The sequence below is a fragment of the Megalobrama amblycephala genome, linkage group LG4, assembly GCF_018812025.1.
Source record: "Megalobrama amblycephala isolate DHTTF-2021 linkage group LG4, ASM1881202v1, whole genome shotgun sequence".
In the NCBI taxonomy this organism is placed as follows: Eukaryota; Metazoa; Chordata; class Actinopteri; order Cypriniformes; family Xenocyprididae; genus Megalobrama; species Megalobrama amblycephala.
The window spans coordinates 51,288,859-51,312,384 of record NC_063047.1 but is presented as its reverse complement, the minus strand read 5'-3'; the positions used below and the strand labels follow the sequence as shown (position 1 = coordinate 51,312,384).

The 23,526-nt window shown below is 38.7% G+C and overlaps 1 protein-coding gene across 1 annotated transcript; it reads right to left on the bottom strand.

Annotated features, from left to right (window-relative positions):
• Positions 1-1,510: 1,510 nt before the first annotated feature.
• On the bottom strand, positions 1,511-16,819 carry dqx1 (DEAQ box RNA-dependent ATPase 1). Its single transcript, XM_048189883.1, has 12 exons — positions 16,550-16,819; positions 13,165-13,518; positions 10,300-10,493; positions 9,839-10,220; positions 9,016-9,285; positions 8,837-8,936; positions 6,666-6,824; positions 6,365-6,556; positions 4,121-4,246; positions 3,861-4,051; positions 1,972-2,162; positions 1,511-1,888 (listed from the first exon to the last, which is right to left on the bottom strand). The coding sequence occupies exons 2-12, from the start codon at positions 13,459-13,461 to the stop codon at positions 1,720-1,722; spliced, it is 2,271 nt and encodes a 756-aa protein (XP_048045840.1). The 5' UTR covers positions 13,462-13,518; positions 16,550-16,819; the 3' UTR covers positions 1,511-1,719.
• Between the last annotated feature and the right edge of the window lie 6,707 nt (positions 16,820-23,526).

The window sequence follows — 23,526 nt, the reverse complement described above, 5'->3', positions numbered from 1 at the left end:
ACATCTTGCAATTCTGAATTTATTTCTTGGAATTCTGAGTTTATTTCTCACAGTTCTTACTTTTTTCCTCGGATTTCTGACTTTTTTCCGGAATTCTGAATTTATTTCTTGGGATTCTGAGTTTACATCTCGCAATTCTGACTTTTTTCCGGAATTCTGAATTTATTTCTTGGGATTCTGAGTTTACATCTCGCAATTCTGACTTTTCCCCTTAGAATTATGAGTTTACATCTTGTAATTCTGACTTTTTTCCCAGAATTCTGAATTTACATCTTGTAATTCTGAATTTATTTCTTGGAATACTGAGTTTTTTCCGGAATTCCGAGTTTACATCTTGCAATTCTGAATTTATTTCTTGGAATTCTGAGTTTATATCTCGCAGTTCTGACTTTTTTCTCGGAATTCTGAGTTTACATCTGGCGATTCTGAATTTATTTCTTGGAATTCTGAGTTTATATCTCGCAGTTCGGACGTTTTTCCTTAGAATTATGAGTTTATATCTCGCAGTTCTGACTTTTTTCTCGGAATTCTGAATTTACATCTTGTAATTCTGACTTTTTTCCGGAATTCTAAGTTTACATCTTGCAATTCTGAATTTGTTTCTTGGAATTCTGAGTTTATTTCTCACAATTCTTACTTTTTTCCTCGGATTTCTGACTTTTTTCCGGAATTCTGAATTTATTTCTTGGGATTCTGAGTTTACATCTCGCAATTCTGACTTTTTTCTCGGAATTCTGAGTTTACATCTGGCGATTCTGAATTTGTTTCTTGGAATTCTGAGTTTATATCTCGCAATTCTGACTTTTTTCCCAGAATTCTGAATTTACATCTTGTAATTCTGACTTTTTTCCGGAATTCTAAGTTTACATCTTGCAATTCTGAATTTATTTCTTGGAATTCTGAGTTTATTTCTCACAGTTCTTACTTTTTTCCTCGGATTTCTGACATTTTTCCAGAATTCTGAATTTATTTCTTGGGATTCTGAGTTTACATCTCGCGATTCTGACTTTTTTTCTCGGAATTCTGAGTTTACATTTCGCAATTCTGACTTTTTTCCTGCAATTCTGAATTTATTTCTCGGAATTCTGAATTTACATCTCGCAATTCTGACTTTTTTCCCAGAATTCTGAATTTACATCTTGTAATTCTGAATTTATTTCTTAGAGTTCTGAGTTTACCTTGTTCTCAGGAGAAAAGAAATCTGAGAAAAAAGTCTGAATTGTGAAATATAAACTCAGAATCCCCAGAAAATATCAGCACTGCGAGATAAAAAGTCGCAATTACCCTATTTCCATTTTTATTCCATGGCAGAAACAAGCTTCCACACAGCTCACTGCCAGCCGTGAGTCCTTTATTCAGCGAGAGAGAGCGTCCAATAACAGACGAGCAAGTAAAACCTAATTTATGACTGATTTGACTGTAGTCTTAATCATGTGAGTGGACATGATTGAGCTTCATCTGATTGGCTGCAGGAAGCCGATAGTGTGTTTGCTGGACTCGCTTCCCTTACTTGATCCAGAAACATTTCTTTATTCATTATTAAAAATATATATATAAATATATATTTTATAGAATGTCAATTACAGAAATAACAAATCTGAGCCTGATTAAAGCTCATGTGAGATTGACTGACATCTTATCACAGACGTCTGGAGTTCTTCATTGCACCGTGGCCTGAGTTTGTGTGTTATTGCAACATCACAGGAAGCTGCTGCTCAGTTACTGTACGCTGCACGTCTCTGCGCTGGACTCATTGCCTGCTTCGTCCTGAGGGTTCGCTTCCTGCTCATCCGGAGGAAATAAACTCTGTCTGAGGCCCATCAGCAGATCTCGGCCGTCACTGGGCGGAAGGTTCCCTAGATAGTACTGAGGCGCCAGCTCCACCAACCTACAACACACAGGTTCAAACCTTGGAGATAAGCCAGCTTCAACCACTGAAAGACCAGCAGGGATTGATACGATCATACTCACATTTGAGGGTGAATCTCAGATACGATGCAGATGCAGTTGTCGTGCGAGATGGTGAAGTCGTGATAAAGCACCCAGCTGGGCGGGTCGGGCCGCGGCCGGCGGCAGTGGTAGGACGAGAACGGGTGGAGGTGAGCCACGTGCCGGTGTGTGAGCAGCAGATAGTTCCCAGAGCCGTCAACGTCATGAGCAACCTGAAGATCAAACGCACGGCAGACTTAAAACTGATCATCTACAGCCATCACAGCGCAATAAACCTGAAGCTGAGCGCTGAGGCTGAAATTAAACCGCTTTCATTTGGCTTTGTAAACTAATTCCTGTGCTTCATGTTAGCTAGTTAACACAAATAAATACAAATACTGACAAATATTATTCTGTTATTTGTTAACAGTATTATAGTTTGAGTTCTGTGCCTTTCATTGAAATGCAAATCAAACACATTATGGGGTTTTAATAATAATAATAAAGTTCTTTGGGTTTACTTTAATTTACGTTAATTACTATGATTTTTAATGCAATGCAAATTTAAAAGATTATGGAATTTTAATAATAACAACAACTAGATAAAAAATGTTTGTCAAGACAAACTCTGATGTTGGCTTTAGAAAGCCTGAACAAAAGTCTGAATAAGTTTTGAAAGCTTAAAGTTTGAAGGTTCTCAGTTTGAAGTAGTTTGAACATGTTTTATCATGTTGCTAGCATAAATTAGCATGTTTTGCTAATATAATTTAACATATTTCTAACATGAATTAGCATGTTGCTAGCATGATTAAGCACGTTGTTAACCTGTTTTAAACAAAATGCTAACATGGATTAGCATGTTTGCTATCATGAATTAACATGTTGCTAACATGAATTGGCAAATTACTTGTATGTTTTAATGTTGCAAATATAAATTAGCATTTTGCTAACATAAATTAACATGTTGTTAGCATATTTTAACACATTGCTAACATTAATTTACATGTTGAATTAGCATGTATTAGCATGTTGCTAGCATGATTGAGCATGTTATCATTATTTAACATGTTTTAACATGTTGTTAGCATTACTTAACAAAAATTTTAAACACGTTAGCATTAGTTATCATTTTTAACACATTGCTAACATGAATTAGCATGTTGCTAACGTGATTGAACATGTTAACATTTTAACACATTGCTAACATAGATTAGCATGTTTTAGCACATTGCTAGCACGAATTAGCATGTTAGCACACATTTAAAAAAACTGCTAGCATGAATTAGCATGTTTCAACATGTTTTCTAACATTTTTTAACATGTTAACATGAATTAACATGTTTTACCATGTTGTTAACATGTTTTAACACATTGCTAGCATGAATTAGCATTTTGCTAACATGATGCAAGCACATTTTAACCCATTGCTAGCATGAAATAGCATGTTTAACACATTGCTAGCATGAATTAGAATGTATTAGCATGTTGCTAGCATGTCCTAAGGTAGTTGCTAGGCTTAGCTAGTGACAGATACTTGTTGGATGAAGCTTAAATACTCTATTAGGGTTATTGTATAAAAGTTTTGACTCCCTCAATGAAAGTCTATGGGATTTTTCATAGTTTTGATCATCCGTTTAACGAAAATCGTACGTCGGATCAGTTTGAAGCGATACAGCACACCGAGTCTGAAGGTCTGACCCGAGTTCGGTGGTTCTAGCTTGAAAGCTCAAGGAGGAGTTAGAGTCCGAAATTTTAGTCTCAGAAGAAAAGTTAATAGCATTTCAGTACGTTGGCTTTCTCAATAATAATGAAGGTTTTTGGGTTTAATTACAATCAGGTGTGTTGGTCAGAACGTCTGTCAGCCAATCAGAGTCCAGCAGTCTAGAGCGCCACGCTTTATTAACCGGCTCACTATGAACGTGTGTGTTTACCTTCAGGAAGAAGCCTGATATCAGAGCTCTCTTTATATTGGTGCTGTTATCCTGGCAACCAAAGGCGGGAGGAGAGACGGGCAACTCGATTCGCTGCATCACCTCCAGTAGCTCCGCCCTAATCACCACAGCCAATCGTAACGCAGAGGCGTTCAAGAAGTTTGTCCTGCACCAGACCTCATCTTCATTATCTGAGGAGACACAGGAACATCAGTTTCCAGCGATCCAGTGCGAAGCATTAGTATGATGACGTCACTCACGCTGCAGATATGCGTTATAGACGTTGATGAGCGTCATGTGATCTCCCTCCGGATGCAGCAGGGGCCGTCTGTGCGTCGCAGCCGCCTCCTCTTTATTAACCGGAGGTGTGATGAAGCACGGCGGAGCTGGAAGTCATCAAACACACACGTCTCGTCACACTGAAGGCTTTGGTGTGTGTAAGCGTGAGATTTAATAAAGAGCTTAGAACCCAAGAGGCCACACTCTGATACTTTTTGGGTAACAACCACTAGATGGCATTTAGGTAGCACGGCCGCCATTATGGGGTGAAAATACTAACTGAACCATAGAATCCTTCACATCTTACGCACCCAAAATCGGCAAATTTTACAGCCAAATCAGAAGCGCAATAGAACAGTTTTTTAAATTAAGTCACCAGTAAATTGTATGGCTCCTACAGTAAATGTTGTATTGTCTTATATATGTTTTATTTTACCAGTTGTGGAATCCACCATTCGTCCATCTGAGGTAATGTAGTTAGCCTACTTTATTGAGCATTTCCATTTTATGCAACTTTACACATTTATTAATAGTAAATCAATAATTAATAAATTTAAGATCATCATGTTTGCAGCGAATAATATATTTCAGACCTAGTGGAGTAATAGTAATAATATCTAGGTCTGAATTGAAATATTGTACGTTTTAATGGATCACGCTACAAACATAATGATCTTATAATACATGATGCATTGCTGTGTCTGTTATCACATAATTCCCACTTTTGCTTTAACGGACATTAGACAACACTGCAAAATCAAGCTGTTACTTATATTCTTATATTTATTGTCCAACATTCCCAATTTTTCTGATGCATGTCCTTAATTTAATTTCATATGTTGGTAATAATTAAGTGTTTATAAGCCTTTTAAAGGTGCCCTAGAATCAAAAATTGAATTTATATTGGCACAGTTGAATAACAAGAGTTCAGTACATGGAAAAGACATACATTGAGTTTCAAACCCCATTGCTTCCTCCTTCTTATATAAATCTCAATTGTTTAAAAGACTTCCGGAAAACACGCGGATCTCAACATAACACCGACTGTTACGTAACAGTCGGTGTTATGTTGAGATCCGCGTGTTTTCCGGAAGTCTTTTAAACAAATGAGATTTATCATTAATCATTAATATGTATGACCCCAATATTTGCATATATGCCAGCCCATGTTCAAGGCATTAGACAAGGAAAGGCAGTATTAACGTCTGGATCTGTGCACAGACAAGGTAAGCCAGCAAGAACAACAGCTAAAAATGGCAGATGGAGCAATAATAACTGACATGATCCATGATAACATGATATTTTTAGTGATATTTGTGAATTGTCTTTCTAAATGTGTCATTAGCATGTTGTTAATGTACTGTTAAATGTGGTTAAAGTTACCATCGTTTATTACTGTACTCATGGAGACAAGAGAGCCGTCGCTATTTTCATTTTTAAACACTTGCAGTCTGTATAATTCATAAACACAACTTCATTCTTTATAAATCTCTCCAACAGTGTGTAATGCTAGCTTTAGCCACAGAGCATAGCCTCAAACTCATACAGAATCAAACGTAAACATCAAAATAAATACTTTACTCACATAATTCGAAGCATGCATACAGCATGCATGACGAACATCTTGTAAAGATCCATTTGAGGGTTATATTAGCTGTGTGAACTTTGTAAATGCACTGTAATATAGTTGAGAGCTCGTGTGGCAGGGAGCGCGCGATTTAAAGGGCGGCGCTGCCAAAATCAGTGTATAGTTAATGATGCCCCAAAATAGGCAGTTAAAAAAATTAATTAAAAAAAATCTATGGGGTATTTTGAGCTGAAACTTCACAGACACATTCAGGGGACACCTTAGACTTATATTACATCTTGTGAAAAAGCATTCTTGGGCAATTTTAACCCAAACTGACTGGATTTCTAGAGAGCAAAGGTTTGTGTAAAAAGTGGAAGACTTAAACACAAAGTGTGTAAAATAAACGGATTTGATGATCACTAGTGATAGTATTTTACTCTGTGTTGTCATCATTCAGGTTGGATTTCAGCTGTAATGTACATTTTTGTTTATCAAAGCAGCTGATATTGCCATAGAAACTAGTGGACTGCCGACTCGCTTTCACCCCAAAATGGCGGAAACGCAGGGCTGCTGCTGGGCGCCGGTGTTGCAATGGATCGTTCTATTAAGTGTCGCTTCTTGTTAGTGTATATTCTTTGGACTCAGTATACAGTACCGGTCAGCATGGCAGCGATGGTCAGGAGCTCGTTGACGCAGTCGAACTCGCAGGACGCAATCAGAGCTTTGGCTAACGCCGGCTCCAGTGGAAGTTCAGACATGATGATTCCCACCTCCGACAGATTCCCGTCGTCATCGAGAGCCGCCAGATAGTCCAGATCCTCCAGCGCCTGCATCAGCGCCTCAGGAGCTGCACAAACATACATGAGCTTTCTCAAAATGCGGCAGGGTTTCAGCTGGAAACATCATGTCTGATGTAATAAGAGCTTCCACGGAAGAACTCTAGTCTGAAATCTGACCTGGCCGGTCCAGGAACTTGCACTGGCCCATGTCTGCGATGTCCAGCCTCTTGAGGAGCAGCACCAGGTGACTGAGGTTGGCTTCGGCCACCGCTGGACAGCGAGCCGCAGGCATCTCCTCCTCATACATCAGCTGAGAGTATAGCCGAAAACACACACCTGCGAACACAACACAGCCCTGCCATCCTTCAGGTAACTCACACACAGTTATTGAACTGAATGGAATCAACACCAGTGTTCATTCTGACAGCAAAATCTGACTTCGTTTTACTCATATTTTAGTCTGAATTGTTTTAGTTTTGGTCAACAGAGGTAGGTGACATGAGAGAGCCTTTAATCAAGACCTCAGTTTTACTTTCATTTAAAAAAAAAGCCAAAGCTTAAAGGGATAGTTCACCCAAAAATGAAAATTTGATGTTTATCTGCTTACCCCCAGCGCATTAAAGATGTAGGTGACTTTGTTTCTTCAGTAGAACACAAATGATGATTTTTAACTCCAAACGTTGCAGTCTGTCAGCCGTATAATGCGTGTCAATGGGAACTTCATCTATAAGAGTAAAAAAAAAACCATGCACAGACAAATCCAAATTAAACCCTGTGGCTCGTGACGACACATTGATGTCCTAAGACACGAAATTATTAGTTTGTGTGAGAAATGGATGCTCAAAGCAGTTGGACATAGTGTGTTTTAGAGGTAAAAAATGATATAAATACTGTTCGGTTTCTGTTTCGTGTCTCAGGACATCAATGTGTCGTCACGAGCCACAGGGTTTAATTTGGATTTGTCTGTGCATGTTTTTTTACTCTTATAGACGAAGTTCCCATTGACACGCATTATACGACTGACAGACTGCAACGGTTGGAGTTAAAAATCATCATTTGTGTTCTACTGAAGAAACAAAGTCACCTACATCTTGGATGCGCTGGGGGTAAGCAGATAAACATCACATTTTCATTTTTGGGTGAACTATCCCTTTAATGTCACTGTAACATTTGCATACTTTGTTTTATATAAACTGAAGATCATCAGCACAGAAATGGTACGCAGTACTATACTTCTGAAAAATAGAGCTCAGAGGAAGCATATACAGAGAGAACAACAGCGGTCCCAAAATCAACCCCTGAGGAACGCCACTTCCTAAAGGAGCCAGTGTGGAGGAAAAGTCTCCTAGATAATAACCCTCATGGGTTTGATTACCTGGAAATGCATGAACTGGTCACATGCAAACACTGAACGCAATTTGAGTCGCTTTGGATAAAAGCATCTGCCAAATGCATAAATGCATAAATTTTCAATTCATATAAATTTCTCCTTTCTATGAAACGCAGAATGCTTTTATCGATCTTTTCCATACACCGACCGTGGATGGGACTGAACTAACAAAGCACCATAAAAGTACTTAGAGCATGTATGGACCACTTTTATGATGCTTTTGTGTCTTTTTGAAGCTTTATGAACTCATTGTAAAATTTCAACAGAAGAAAAAAAGTCATATGGATCTAAAACAAGGTTCTCTCTTTTTCGTATTCCATTAAAGTGTCGTATTATGCTATTTTAAAGGTTCCTAATGTTGTTTTGGAGTCTCCTAAAACAGGTTTACATGCATCTAAGTTCAAACAACACTTTCATTTTCTCATAATATCCACTGCAGCATCAGCTCTTTTCTCACAGTGTCTGAAACGGTTCAATCAAAGATTCGGTCTCTCTAAACCCCGCCTTTCTGAGAGCTGCTCTGCTCTGATTGGTCAGATGACCGACCCTGTCTGTTGTGATTGGTCAGAAACCAAACTCTCATTATCATATCTGAATCTTGGCACTTGATACACAGTGATACGGACAGTAACAGTTTTACGTATCGATCTTGTCAAACTCTTCCAGTCTCAGATTAAACTACAGTGATTGAGGGCGGGGCAAAGAGACGCTGTTCAGCCAATGAAGACCATAGGCTGGCATTATGCAAATTAGTTACAAATCAATGTAGGTTCAGCAGGAAGAGAGACTGGAATTACTAACGACTCGTTTCAGTTCAGAATCACTTCTTCTTTCAGGAGACAAAAACATTATCTGCACTGTGATCTTTGAAACTTTGCAGACCTTCTACATTCACAAACAGCTCTATTAGACACAAAAGCATAATAGGGGCACTTTAATAACGTGTTGGTTTACCCACCAGACAGTTTGCCGTTGACCCTCCGGGCTCGCGTGTCGGCCTGCTGTTTGCTGATGGGCTGCTGAAGCTGTGAATCCGCTCGGATCTGTGGGTTGTAGATCTGTGGAGGAACAGCAGGGTGAACATCACTGAGCCTCGTGCGTCAGAACCCACACAAACCCTGATCTCCGCAGACTCACGGTCTTCAGCTGGACGCCGGTGTCGATGACGTAACGGATGTTGCGGAGGGAGAACGACGCCTCTCCTAAGACGTCGGTGAGGACGACCCTGCGTCTGTGGGCAGGAGTCTCCTGCTCGTCCTGCTGCGTGTCCCCGACGCTCTCGGTGTCGTAAAGCTCCTGCGTCGAGCCTCCGACGGCAGCGTGCAGCGCGATCACGCGCAGAGACGACAGATGAGCGCTCAGAGACACACACTCCTTCTCCAGCGCCGCACGACAATCCTGGATCTCCTGACAAACACATCGAACATCCTGGTCAAATGTACATCTCTGAAGGATCAACTCATTACAGGGTTTTCTGTGCATGTATTAAAGTCCCACTTCAGTGGATATAAATATTTATTTAACCTGTTAACTCGATCTCAAATATGAGGATTTGATAGGATCTTTTCATCTGTAACTGTTTAAGTAGTATGAATTATTTTGCTCAGCTCACTTTGTGAATAACAATGCATGCAAAAGTACATTTTGCTTTAGGACTTTAACTTTTCAACTTTTCTTGCTCTGTGAAATCAGAAGCTTTTTAACTTGCAGCGAGTTTCTCCAGCAGAATGAGGTCAGTTTGCTCAAGGGACTGAAGGAGGGAGTGACGCTGTTGACAAAAGGTGAGTCCTGTTGTTTGTGTGTGACTGAAATGAGGAGATCAGTGTGCTGAGATGATACAGGACTGCTTTACATTACTTACATGTGAGAGAGAAAAGAGGAGGAACTAAAATATATATATAAAAATGGAATTATAAAAGAAATAAGCAAAAATACATAGTCTGTAAAATGAGACACACACCTGCACGCTGGGGAGGAACACTAGTATATCGCCTTCCTCTCCCCTGCGGTGCAGATCCAGGATCATGTGACAGGATGCTGTGGCCAGGTCGCGTCCCGTCGGCGGGTCCCGGTACAGAATCTCCACGGCGGTGGTTTGCGAGGGAACGCTGAGGTAAGGAACGCTCTCTCCCAGGAAGCTGGCGAAGGTCTGAGCGGCGGCGGGCGCCGTGAGCACCAGGACCCGGAGTTCGTGGCGCTGCTGGCACACGTCACGCAGCAGCCCCAGCAGGACGTCCGTGGCCACCGTGCGCTCCTGAGCCTCGTCGATGACCAGAACCCCGTACTGCCGCAGCAGAGGGTCTGACATCATTTCCTCCAGCAAGAGGGAGTCCGTCACAAACCTGCAGATTTCCAGCACAAGCATTACTACGTGATTAATGAGCAGCAGCTGAGAGCAACGAGCATGTCGCGGCCTCGTACCGCAGTATGGTGTCCGGGGTGCAGCCGTCCTCGTGCGGGACCCTGTAGCCCACCTCTAACCCCAGACTCAAGTCCATCTCATCGGCCACTCTGAGCGCCAGACTGCAGGCGGCTGCAGCGTACGGCTGACAGCAACACACCAGACCCTGAGAGAACTCATGTGACAGAGCGTACTCCACACACCACTGAGGAACCTACACACACACCAGAGAGAGAGGCACGTCAGAGGACAGAACACAATACAATACAACAGGCTAGAATAGAACAAGCTAGAATAGAAAAAGCTAGAATAGAATAGAATCAAGCAAAATAAAACAGAACAAAACAGTAGAATACAATACAATACAACAGGATAAAACATAACAGGCGAGAATAGAACAGAATAATATAGAATTGAATAAAACCATAGAATTTAGCAGAATAGAATAGAATAGAAAAGAATGGGACCAAATAGAACATGACAGGGGGAATAGAACAGAATGGGATGGAACAGAACAGATTAAAAGGAATAGAATAGAATAGAATAGAATAGAATAGAACGCAAAATAGAATAGAATAGAACACAAAAGAACAGAACACAAAAGAACAGAGTATGACTGAATTGAACAACTGAATTGAAAACAATAGAATAGAATGGAACAAAACAGAAGAGATTAAAAAGAATCAAACAAAATAGAATACAACAATAGAATAGGACAGAACAGAATAGACTAGAATTTGACAGGACAGAATAGAACAGAATGGGATGGAACAGAACAGATTAAAAAGAAAAGAATGGATAGAATAGAATAGAAGAGATAAAAATGAATAGAATAGAATAGAATAGAATCAAGCAAAACAAAACAGAACAAAACAGTAGAATAGAATACAATACAACAGGATAAAACACATAAGGCGAGAATAGAACAGAATAATACAGAATTGAATAAAACCATAGAATTTAGCAGAACAGAATAGAATAGAAAATAATGGGACCAAATAGAACATGACAGGGGGAATAGAACAGAATGGGATGGAACAGAACAGATTAAAAGGAATAGAATAGAATAGAATAGAACACAAAATAGAATAGAATAGAACACAAAAGAACAGAACACAAAAGAACAGAGTATGACTGAATTGAACAACTGAATTGAAAACAACAGAACAGAATAGAATGGAACAGAACAGAACAGATTAAAAAGAATCAAACAAAATAGAATACAACAATAGAATAGGACAGAACAGAATAGACTAGAATTTGACAGGACAGAATAGAACAGAATGGGATGGAACAGAACAGATTAAAAAGAAAAGAATGGATAGAATAGAATAGAATAGAATAGAATAGAATAGAAGAGAATAGAAGAGATTAAAAGGAATAGGATAGAATAGAATAGAATGGTACAGAACAAAACACAAAAGAACAGAGTATGACTGAATTGAACAGAATGGATGGAACAGAACATATTAAAATGAATAGAATTGAATAGAATAGAATAGAACATAATAAAATAGATCAAAATAAAATAGTACAGAACAGAATATAATAGAACAGAACAGATTAAATATAATAGAATAAAACAGAACAGAACAGAATATAATAGAATAGAACAGAACACAACAGAGTATGACCGAATTGAACAAAATAAAACAGAACAGAACGGGGTGGAACAGAACAGATTAAAAAGACTAGACTAGACTAGAATGGGACAGGACAGAATGGGAAAATATAACAAGAATAGAACAAAATAAAATAGAACAGAAGAGGACAAAGAATAAAATGGGACAGAACAAGACAGATTAAAAAAAGAGAATAGAACAGAACAGAACAGAATAGAATAGAATAGAATAGAATGACTCAATTACTTCTTTCTTGCAGGAATCAAACCTGCAGTCTTCTGGTTACAGCCCTGGGGAATGTTCTGGGATAACACACGTAATACACTCTTTCGGTAACATCTGTGACACACTGTCCATCACCACACAAGCGTCGCGCTGACAGTAAACAATCACAGAGGAAGTCTGCGGGTCAGGTGTCCTGAAGGTACGTGCAGCTTGTATTTCTGCTAAACTGCTTGCTAATTCTTCCTTACAAAAATATTTATTATTTGAGCTGAAAACATCATTTTGTGGAAACTATGATACATTTTATTTTTTCAGGATTTTATGATGAATAGAACAGCATTATTTTGAAACAGGAATCTGTTGCATCATTATTAACGTCTTTACTGTCACTTTTGATCAATTTAATGCATCCTTGCGTTTTTACAACAGCAAGAAAAAATCGTATTGACCACAAACTTTCAAACACTAGTGTACTTCCTGTGGAACTGATCCATATGAACAGTGCCTTAAGAAGAGAGAGGAAACAAGATTGGTCAGTCCAGTCTTCCAGCACTTCTCAGCAACATCTGAGTCCTTCATATTTTATTATGTAGTAACGGTGCTATAAAGCCAATAAACCATCTGATTCACTGCACTGCACGCTGTGCCTAACAGCAACCTTTAGCCGTGACTATAATGTCTTGTCGCTTAATTACATCACCTCGTTTTCTTTGCTTTTAGAGACTGACGGACAAGATATCTTTCAGTGGTGATTAACATCATGACACAGATGCCATCCATTAAGCCTAACATAAACCTCCTGATGAATGAATGATAATCTTTTCAGTCACTAATAGCAGGAGCATTAATAGTTGGACTGGACAGGTGTTAACAATGGCATTAATAACTTCAATAATGTGGCTTTGAAATGAAACTGTAACTATGATATTTAGAAGGTGCTGCAAATGCATGTTGGACTTCACATTACACCAAGCAACTATCAAGAGATCATGAGCGTGAAGCAGCGAGCGTTTGTGATGTACATAAGGTGTGCTCCACCTGTGTGCTCTTCCCCGTTCCTCCATCTGCGCTCAGGACGATCATACTGTGCGACTCCATGTGCTCCAGCAGACTGAACTTCAGACTCCACACGGGCAGCTGCTTCCTCTCCTCCAGCAGACTGTAGTAGCGGGAGGAAAACGGCAGCCCGTCGTAGGGGTTCACCTCCAGATCGGCCAGATCATCGTCCGCTCTCTCGCCGTCCTCCTCCAGGTCTCCAGACAGCAGAGACGATATGGAGAGATTGTCCAGAACTGAGAGCGCAGGAGAAGGTTTCGGGACAGCCGTGGAGGACATGCTGAACGTGGACGGGCCGCTGACAGAGCCCTGAGGTACCCCGCAAATGAAAATTACCTACACGGAAGAAATCAACAGGAGCTTAATTTGATATCATGCATGTAAGCAAACATGATGAAACAAAATGTAAATGCTTAAAGAACAGAGCGCTTAAGAAAACCCCATATTGATCAAATGCCAGTGTGAATGTGGTTAGGGTTCACTACAGCTCAATACACCACTAAATACACAACAAGCCAAGATCGATGAAACTGGTTGTACATTCATTACATCTATTTATAATGTGAATATAATGAACTATTGATTCTGCTGAAGCAAATAAAAAAAGACTGTACCGTCCATGGCTCATGCTGATTTGAATGCACCCTATGACATCATTTCCATCATGAAAATTTTTCCGCGACTTTGCATTTTGAACTTTTTCGAACTCTTCTTAGAGCGTTTGTCCAATTTGCATGAAATTTGGTATGTAGCATCTACTCACACTCTAGGCAAAAATTTATTAAAATATGAATGAATTTGATGCTGTATCTTCGTAATGATTTGGTGTATCGACACTAGGGCTGCACGATTAATCGGACCATTAGAAAAAAAAACATTGAAATCGCACTTAAATGATTTGGCTTAGTGCGATTATGAAATCGTAAAGCAGCGATTATTTTTTTATGCGCGGCTTATCAATGAACTATGGCTCCAAATGCTAATCCATCTGAAAGCACTTAGAGTTTGAATCGCTTTTAATGTGTTTGAAAAAACAACACACGTCAAAACATCTTTCCAGACATGAGAAGCATTTATTAACATCTTGTCCAACAAAAGACAACATTTAATAACATGTTTTTACTCCAAACTCACTTTATAACGACAGTTGACCATCCTTCTGTGAGATGATGTGGCTTCGTACACAGAATAAGGCAGTCGTGTGTTTATTATCAAAATGTTTCAGTCATGTTTAATCAATCAAAATGTTTCAATCTTCTGTTTATTCAGCTACAGCGATAGTATGGGATTTCCTGGAATGACGCGTGTTCTACTTCGGCAGCAGGGCATATTTGCAGTTTTTGCACAAGAGCGCCCTCTGGCTTTCAGATAAAGCAACATTTACTACTGATCACAGAGCCGTACAGCTCTGACAAGCTGCGCATAAAATAATAGTAGTTTTTGCCAAATCATGTGCGATAAAATTGCGATAAATCGTGCAGCCCTAATCGACACTAACCTTGGTATATGTCATTATAGGCATGACTTGGGGGAACATGCACAGTATCATCACAGCGCCACCTACTGGTGCCGAGATGGAAAAATTGCTATTTTTGCTTATAACTTTAGAATGCCTTGTCCTAAAATCATGAGGATGGTCTCCTTAGTTTCCCTGAGCTTTGCCAAGTTGAACAATATCCAATTTTGTCATAAAATGCTGTGTTTTACAAATGCATGAATGTATTGTTATGAAACTCAGTACGATTCATCGAGGCTTGTAAAGTTTTAGGTCAGCCCCCCTAGTGGTTAAGAGATATAATGAAAATGCTTATAACATATGAAAAATTCAACATTGTCATTTAACTTACATCATTAGATTTGTTGGCTTATGCCGAGTCCTACGATACCAAATTTGCCATATTCTTCCATACTTACTGTCCGCCATATTGAATTTTATTCAAAACCTACTTTTTCGAACTATAAAATTTGACCGATTTTTACGAAATTTGGTATGTAGCATCTACAGACACTCATGACAAAAAGTTATTAAAAGATTTTTGATAGACCCAACCGTTGTTTTATACTGCGTTAACAAATTTGACAGTGAGCACGCCAAAATGGATATGAGGCTGTATCTTTGCCGCAAAAGTTCTGTGTATTGACACGAAACTTGGTACATGTCATCACAGGCATGACTTGAGGGTGCATGCAGAGTTTCGTCACAGCGCCACCTACTGCTCAGAAGTTATAAACCATGTTATTATGGTGCTTAAACTGATGCAGTTTAAACAGCTTTATCCTAACCTCATGATCACAGATGTCCACAAATATTTCCTTTTCTGCTCTTATTCGGCTTGACCCCGTAATTGCTGCATGCAGCTATATTTGTTGTTCTTATTATTACAAAATAAAAATCTAAAAGTGACAAAAAAGAAGAAATGTTACTAATGCACAATTTCTCTCAGACTAAGGAACAGCTACTACTCTTTCTTGCATCAGCAGCGAGTGCGAATGAAGTCAAGAAGAACAGCCGCTGAAGCTCTCAGTAATTCTACACATTTCAGGAATCCAGCACATGTCCTCCAGCAACTCAAACAAACGCACTGCAAAAACGCAGGCTTCAGTGCATTATGTAAAGGACACTACAATGCTCAACACTATCCTGTTTCCCTCAGTGTTACGTAAACGAGTCACTATCACACTCTTTTTACTATCATTACTGCTACTTACACAATACGAGAGCTGTCTCAGGTTAGGAAGACGCTATCTGATAACACATGCAGTAGAATAGAATTATAATGTGAATAAATTATATGTTAATACTACAACACAAGATATGTGATGTGATGTTTAAACAAGGCACTGATGCATTTGGGAGCAACTGACCAGGAGACAAAACAAACCAGAACAAAGCAGAAACAAGGTTTTTGTGTGCGAATATGAGTGTCAGTGATATTGAGGTCAGATTAAAGCTCATCATAAACAACAAAACAACGGGGCAAAGCATGCAAAATCATCACTAAGCTTAAACATATCAGTGTTTTACATTATGCACATAGATCACACCCTGAACATGATTTTATTTGTATTTAAAGAATATAAAAGGACTGACATTTGTGTTTGATTCGAAAACAACCATGATAAACACTGTGATATAGCAGTAGGATAAGTCTAAATTAAATTAAGCATAACAGAGTCATTATTTTAAATGCAATAATGATGTAATGTCTAATGTTTTACATGATATGATGATAAATTCAGATGCGTTTCCTTTAAATCTGCATAATGACCGTGTATCAGCTGACTGTCAGAGATCAGACGACAACACGCCGAATAAACAGCAGAATAAGGACAAAAACAAAGCAGAACGAGAGGAAAACACATTCACCTGAAGCACATTTTCACCTCAGATCCGCCAGACTAACCCGATGAAATCAAACGATGTAAATGAGAGAAACGCGTTAATGTACATCCATCGAGACTCGCGATGACACGAAAAATAATATGATGTCCTTCAGAGAATAATGAGAATGTAAACGAAAGGCTTTAAAACTCGATCCGTGTCTGTTTTAGTGCAATATTACGACATCATTCGTGACTGTTGACGGTATTTCATAGCCAGAGAGCGAAACTCCGCCGCCATGATGAAGCTCCAGCGCGACTCACCTCACGGGCCGCGTCTCAAACCCTGCCCGGCTGCTGCCTGGACAGCGCGGGATTGCGACACACGCACTACTGACGCTCTGCACTAGGTAGGGAACTCAGGAGGTGTCGAGAACAGCCTCGTGCTCACCGGGCAGGTGGAGCTGAAACCTGAACCAGATAGTAGAGAAGAGAAAGGGTGGAGACCGACAACTAAATAGCCTAAATGATTGAAAGTTCAATGAAGAAAACAACCATCCAAAATAAATAGGTCAATGCATGATTATGAATTAAGAGTCGAGAAACATAAAATAAATTGAAGATAACATGTCCTACACACAAAAGCCCTCTTTATGTTAAAAATAAAAATACTTAGTTATATCTAAAGGAAATCTGGATACTCATTCATTTCTTTTTTTAAATTAATTGAGTTTTAAATAAATTTGTTAGTATTATTTAAATGCATCCTCTATACTTGGAAAATACATTAATTTAGCCTGTCCTCATCATGAGGTCACAATGTAAAATTGCCAAACAAAGTGTTTTAAAATATGCAACAAATTAAAAAAAATACATTTAAATTGAAATGCAGAGATCTGTAATATATCAAACAATACAAAAAGTAAGTCTTGAATTATATTTTCCATAAAAAATATCTATCAAAGTTGTATCCTCACTTTGCGTCAACTCCGTCAGAATTTTTTTATAATTCTGAATAAATCAGGCAGTGTCAAGGTCATCTTTAACTCTGAGGAGCACTTACTATTTCCTGATCATTGTGGATCACACAGTTAGACACACAGTCCTGGAAGTTTTTTATATATATTTTTTTAATTTTATACTAACAGTGTTGAAGTCTCTGTGGTCACAGCTTTAATGTCAACTCTGTTATCCCAGTGTAATAGTTTCTGTAAATAGTTGTGGGATAAATCTTGGCATTTTTGATATCTTTATTAAGGCAGCTACAACTGAGAAAGAAAACAAAATTCATCCACTGTACAACACGTGGTTAAGGTGGAAAGAAATTCAGTTTTGCTCTCAAAAAGTCTATATAATGTGATTTAATGTGTTTTTTGCATATGGGGAATTCTTCTAATGTTGTTTCATGATTCTATTTACATTTACTGTATATTTGGCCCCAACTGGACCTTTGTCAACACGTCAGTATTCGTCAACTCCGTCAGTATTCGTCAACTGCGTCAGTATTTGTCAACTCCGTCAGTATTCGTCAACACCGTCAGTATTTGTCAACTCCGTCAGTATTTGTCAACTCCGTTAGTATTCGTCAACTCCGTCAGTATTTGCCAACTCCATTAGTATTTGTCAACTCCATCAGTATTCGTCAACTCCGTCAGTATTTGCCAACTGTCATTATTTGTCAACTCCGTCAGTATTTGTCAACTCCGTCAGTATTCGTCAACACTGTCAGTATTTTTCAACTCTGTCAATATTCGTCAACTCCGTCAGTATTTGTCAACTCTGTCAGTATTTGTCAACTCCGTCAGTATTTGTCAACACCGTCTGTATATGTCAACTCTGTCAGTATTTGTCAACTCCGTCACTATTTGTCAACTCCATCAGTATTTGTCAAGACCGTCAGTATTCGTCAACACCGTCAGTATTTGTCAACTCTGTCATTATTTGTCAACTCCATTAGTATTTGTCAACTCCATCAGTATACGTCAACTCCGTCAGTATTTGCCAACTGTCATTATTTGTCAACTCCGTCAGTATTTGTCAACTCCGTCAGTATTCGTCAACACTGTCAGTATTTTTCAACTCCGTCAATATTCGTCAACTCCGTCAGTATTTGTCAACTCTGTCAGTATTTGTCAACACCGTCTGTATTTGTCAACTCCGTCAGTATTTGTCAACACCGTCAGTATTTGTCAACTCCGTCAGTATTTGTCAGCTCCGTCATTATTTGTCAACTCCATTAGTATTCGTCAACTCCGTCAGTATTCGTCAACTCCGTCAGTATTTGCCAACTCCGTTAGTATTTGTCAACTCTGTCAGTATTCATCAACTCCGTCAGTATTCGTCAACACGTCAGTATTTGTCAGCTCCGTCAGTATTTGTCAACTCCATTAGTATTTGTCAACACTGTCAGTATTTGTCAACTCCGTCAGTATTTGTCAGCTCCGTCATTATTTGTCAACTCCATTAGTATTCGTCAACTCCGTCAGTATTCGTCAACTCCGTCAGTATTTGCCAACTCCGTTAGTATTTGTCAACTCTGTCAGTATTCATCAACTCCGTCAGTATTCGTCAACACGTCAGTATTTGTCAGCTCCGTCAGTATTTGTCAACTCCATTAGTATTTGTCAACACTGTCAGTATTTGTCAACTCCGTCAGTATTTGTCAACTCCGTCATTATTTGTCAACTCCATTAGTGTTCGTCAACTCCGTCAGTATTTGTCAACTCCGTCAGTATTTGTCAACTCCATTAGTGTTCGTCAACTCCGTCAGTATTTGTCAACTCCGTCAGTATTTGTCAACACTGTCAGTATTTGTCAACTCCGTCAGTATTTGTCAGCTCCGTCAGTATTTGTCAACTCCATTAGTATTTGTCAACACTGTCAGTATTTGTCAACTCCGTCAGTATTTGTCAACTCCGTCAGTATTTGTCAACTCCGTCATTATTTGTCAACTCCATTAGTGTTCGTCAAATCCGTCAGTATTTGTCAACTCCGTCAGTATTTGTCAACACTGTCAGTATTTGTCAACTCCGTCAGTATTTGTCAACTCCGTAGGTATTTGTCAACTCCATTAGTATTTGTCAACTCCGTCAGTATTTGTCAACTCCGTCATTATTTGTCAACTCCGTCAATATTCGTCAACTCCGTCAGTATTTGTCAACTCTGTCAGTATTTGTCAACACCGTCTGTATTTGTCAACTCCGTCAGTATTTGTCAACACCGTCAGTATTTGTCAACTCCGTCAGTATTTGTCAGCTCCGTCATTATTTGTCAACTCCATTAGTATTCGTCAACTCCGTCAGTATTTGCCAACTCCGTTAGTATTTGTCAACTCTGTCAGTATTCATCAACTCCGTCAGTATTCGTCAACACGTCAGTATTTGTCAGCTCCGTCAGTATTTGTCAACTCCATTAGTATTTGTCAACACTGTCAGTATTTGTCAACTCCGTCAGTATTTGTCAACTCCATTAGTATTTGTCAACACTGTCAGTATTTGTCAGCTCCGTCAGTATTTGTCAACTCCATTAGTATTTGTCAACACTGTCAGTATTTGTCAACTCCGTCAGTATTTGTCAACTCCATTAGTGTTCGTCAACTCCTCAGTATTTGTCAACTCCGTCAGTATTTGTCAACACTGTCAGTATTTGTCAACTCCGTCAGTATTTGTCAGCTCCGTCAGTATTTGTCAACTCCATTAGTATTTGTCAACACTGTCAGTATTTGTCAACTCCGTCAGTATTTGTCAACTCCGTCATTATTTGTCAACTCCATTAGTGTTCGTCAAATCCGTCAGTATTTGTCAACTCCGTCAGTATTTGTCAACACTGTCAGTATTTGTCAGCTCCGTCAGTATTTGTCAACTCCATTAGTATTTGTCAACACTGTCAGTATTTGTCAACTCCGTCAGTATTTGTCAACTCCATTAGTGTTCGTCAACTCCTCAGTATTTGTCAACTCCGTCAGTATTTGTCAACACTGTCAGTATTTGTCAACTCCGTCAGTATTTGTCAGCTCCGTCAGTATTTGTCAACTCCATTAATATTTGTCAACGCTGTCAGTATTTGTCAACTCCGTCAGTATTTGTCAACTCCGTCATTATTTGTCAACTCCATTAGTGTTCGTCAAATCCGTCAGTATTTGTCAACTCCGTCAGTATTTGTCAACACTGTCAGTATTTGTCAACTCCGTCAGTATTTGTCAACTCCGTAGGTATTTGTCAACTCCATTAGTATTTGTCAACTCCGTCAGTATTTGTCAACTCCATTAGTATTCGTCATCTCCGTCAGTATTTGTCAACTCCATTAGTATTCGTCATCTCCGTCAGTATTTGTCAACTCCGTCAGTATTTGTTAACACTGTCAGTATTTGTTAACACTGTCAGTATTTAACTCCGTCAGGTAAAGATTTTTGTTAATTTTGAAAGAAATGTCTTATTCTTTTTTCAATTCATTGTGTTAAAATATTAAAACATCAACTGAAGTACATGATATCATGTCTGATTTACCTAAGAACATTAGTTACATATGTTTAATATTAACAAGAAGGTTAGAGAATTAAGTGATTTAGGAACTGGATTGTTCATAATAACCCTAACCCAAGAAAAAAATTATAAAATGTATTATTTTTCACTTTGTTCCTTTACTGAACACCATCATTACATAAATTAAGACTTTACACTGTTGTTGGATGGATCAAATTAAAATATCATGCTTTTTAATGCGTCTGACGGAGTTGACACAAATTAAGTTCTGAAGTGAATAAATTTACATTTTTAGAAAAAAACAATTCCCTTACATGGTTCATTAGCTGAGACCTTTGTCTACAAATATATCAGTTTAAAAATAATGTATTATTATATTGTAGGGGAATTTTACAGTTAAAGACCCAAAAGACCAGATATGTTGAATAAAGGCCCGGAGTCAAAGTTAAAAAAATTAATAAATTGAAGAAAATTTTACTGAAGAATAGTTTGCAGTTTCATCAGCAGAAGCCAGCTTCAAGTCTCACAAGGAGTTCCTAGGCCGCTCTGCGTACATTCACATTTCCACAACAATTATACTCTAACAGTGTCTACTGACTACGTCATTACTAAGGTAAAAATGATTCTGATTGGCTAAGAAAAATAGACAAATTTGGTAATCTTCCACACATGGACAGATAGTCAGAAGCATATCTCCATTCGTCAGGATGCTGACGAGGGGACTCTGGATTTAGGTACTGGATGTCCTTTTGGGTTCATGACATAACGTCTGCTGCTCTCAAGCAGAGTGCCAGTTGTCCACCAGTACAAAGGACCTGCACAGAACACTTAGCACACATACACAGATACACATGATTCACAGCTTCAAGGTTGAAGTTGATCTAAGCTCTGCTTTGAGCAGGAAACTTTCCCAAAATATACTGATAACATGTTCTTTTTTCTCAGTGAGAGGTACAGACAATATTCAAAATTATTTTCTAGTGTTTGAAAAGGAAAATAAATGCTTTAACATACATTGAAGAAGCCATTCAAATAATTTAACAGAAAGATAAATGTTGATTAATAATTAAAAAGATATATATTGAAGCGGCAGTTGGATTCCAGAATCCACCCCTTTCAATACAATTATAGTAATGTATTATTACATTATAAAAACTAACTTCTAAAACATGTTTTGTCCCTTATCTCAAGAATCGGTGAAAGCTGAGGTAGCCTATGTGATATCTGTGACACTAGTGTCCCCAAATATATTGATCCTGAGTCCCAAAGCCCTCAAACTCACACTACTGGTTGTGTCAGAAGCTGGATCCTAAAGGTCAAGAGTGTGTCTAGAATGGCCCCATTAGCCCCTACTGGTAGATACTATAATTACACCATGTGTCTAATCAGTGTTGACATGATGTCATTTTCCTGCAGGTCCAGAGTGATCAGTCACATGACATTTACAGCATATTGCCACATAAAAAATGATGAAACACAGCAAGACAACTGTTATAGGAGATCAATTTAATTAGCATTAGCAAAAAGTGTCTAGTGTATTAATATAAAGAGACATCAGTAAGTTCCCATTGACTCGCTGACATTTATATCACCCAAAATGAGTTCAGCTGCTATAGTTGCTCTGTTCAAATGAACCAATAACTATGCACCTGATTCAGTTTGGTAAAAGCAGCATGTGACTTTCCATCAGCGGCTGCCTATGTTGACCCGAGGTAATAATTCTATAATTCGATTAAATCCGTGGGATATGTAACCTATTAAAGGTTAATCAGAGATAAATGATTAAAAAGCAGAGGGGACGTGTTAAATGTGACAATTCTGTCATTAGCGCGTGACTCTACAGACTAATCACTTCAGCACTCATTATTCCCTTGACTCACGTGACTCGTTAAGCTCCCGGATGTTACGTATGAACACTGCAGAACATGTCATGTATTTCAAGAACATTATTGTCAGTTCTCTTTTTATTTCCTATTTATTGTCATTTGCATAACTTAAAACAAAATGTGTTTGTTACAAGCGTCTGTGCCACAAAAGTCTTCTTGAACTCAACAATCATCAGCCAAATTGATGACACAGTTGTTCAGATGCCTGGAGACACACTCAAGGGTGTTTCACATGAACAGCAGAGGGCCGAGGACAGAGCCCTGGGGGACCCCTGTGTCCGAACTTAGAGAGTATGAGCTTTGATCCGTGGATTTGTTGGTGTTTAAATGCCATGCCAGCCTCCTGAATACAAGTTTCATGGTGAAACATCAGACTTTATCAGGCCACCACCGACGTGCTGTTTGATAAAAACTCAAGAATTATTAACATTGCTAAGGCCTTAAGATTAGACTGACCAAAATGATGGTGATCTAATTAAAGCTCTAGAAGGAGTTTCGTTAAAGTACAATGTCTGGAAATGGTAAAAACTGCAACAAAATTTGCAGAGAAAATTCAAAATATCTCACTTCCTGTTGGGTTTTCAGATTTTGCTCCTATGGACTTTTTTGTAGGTATTGGGCTGTTACATGCATCTACCGAATTTCATACTTGTATG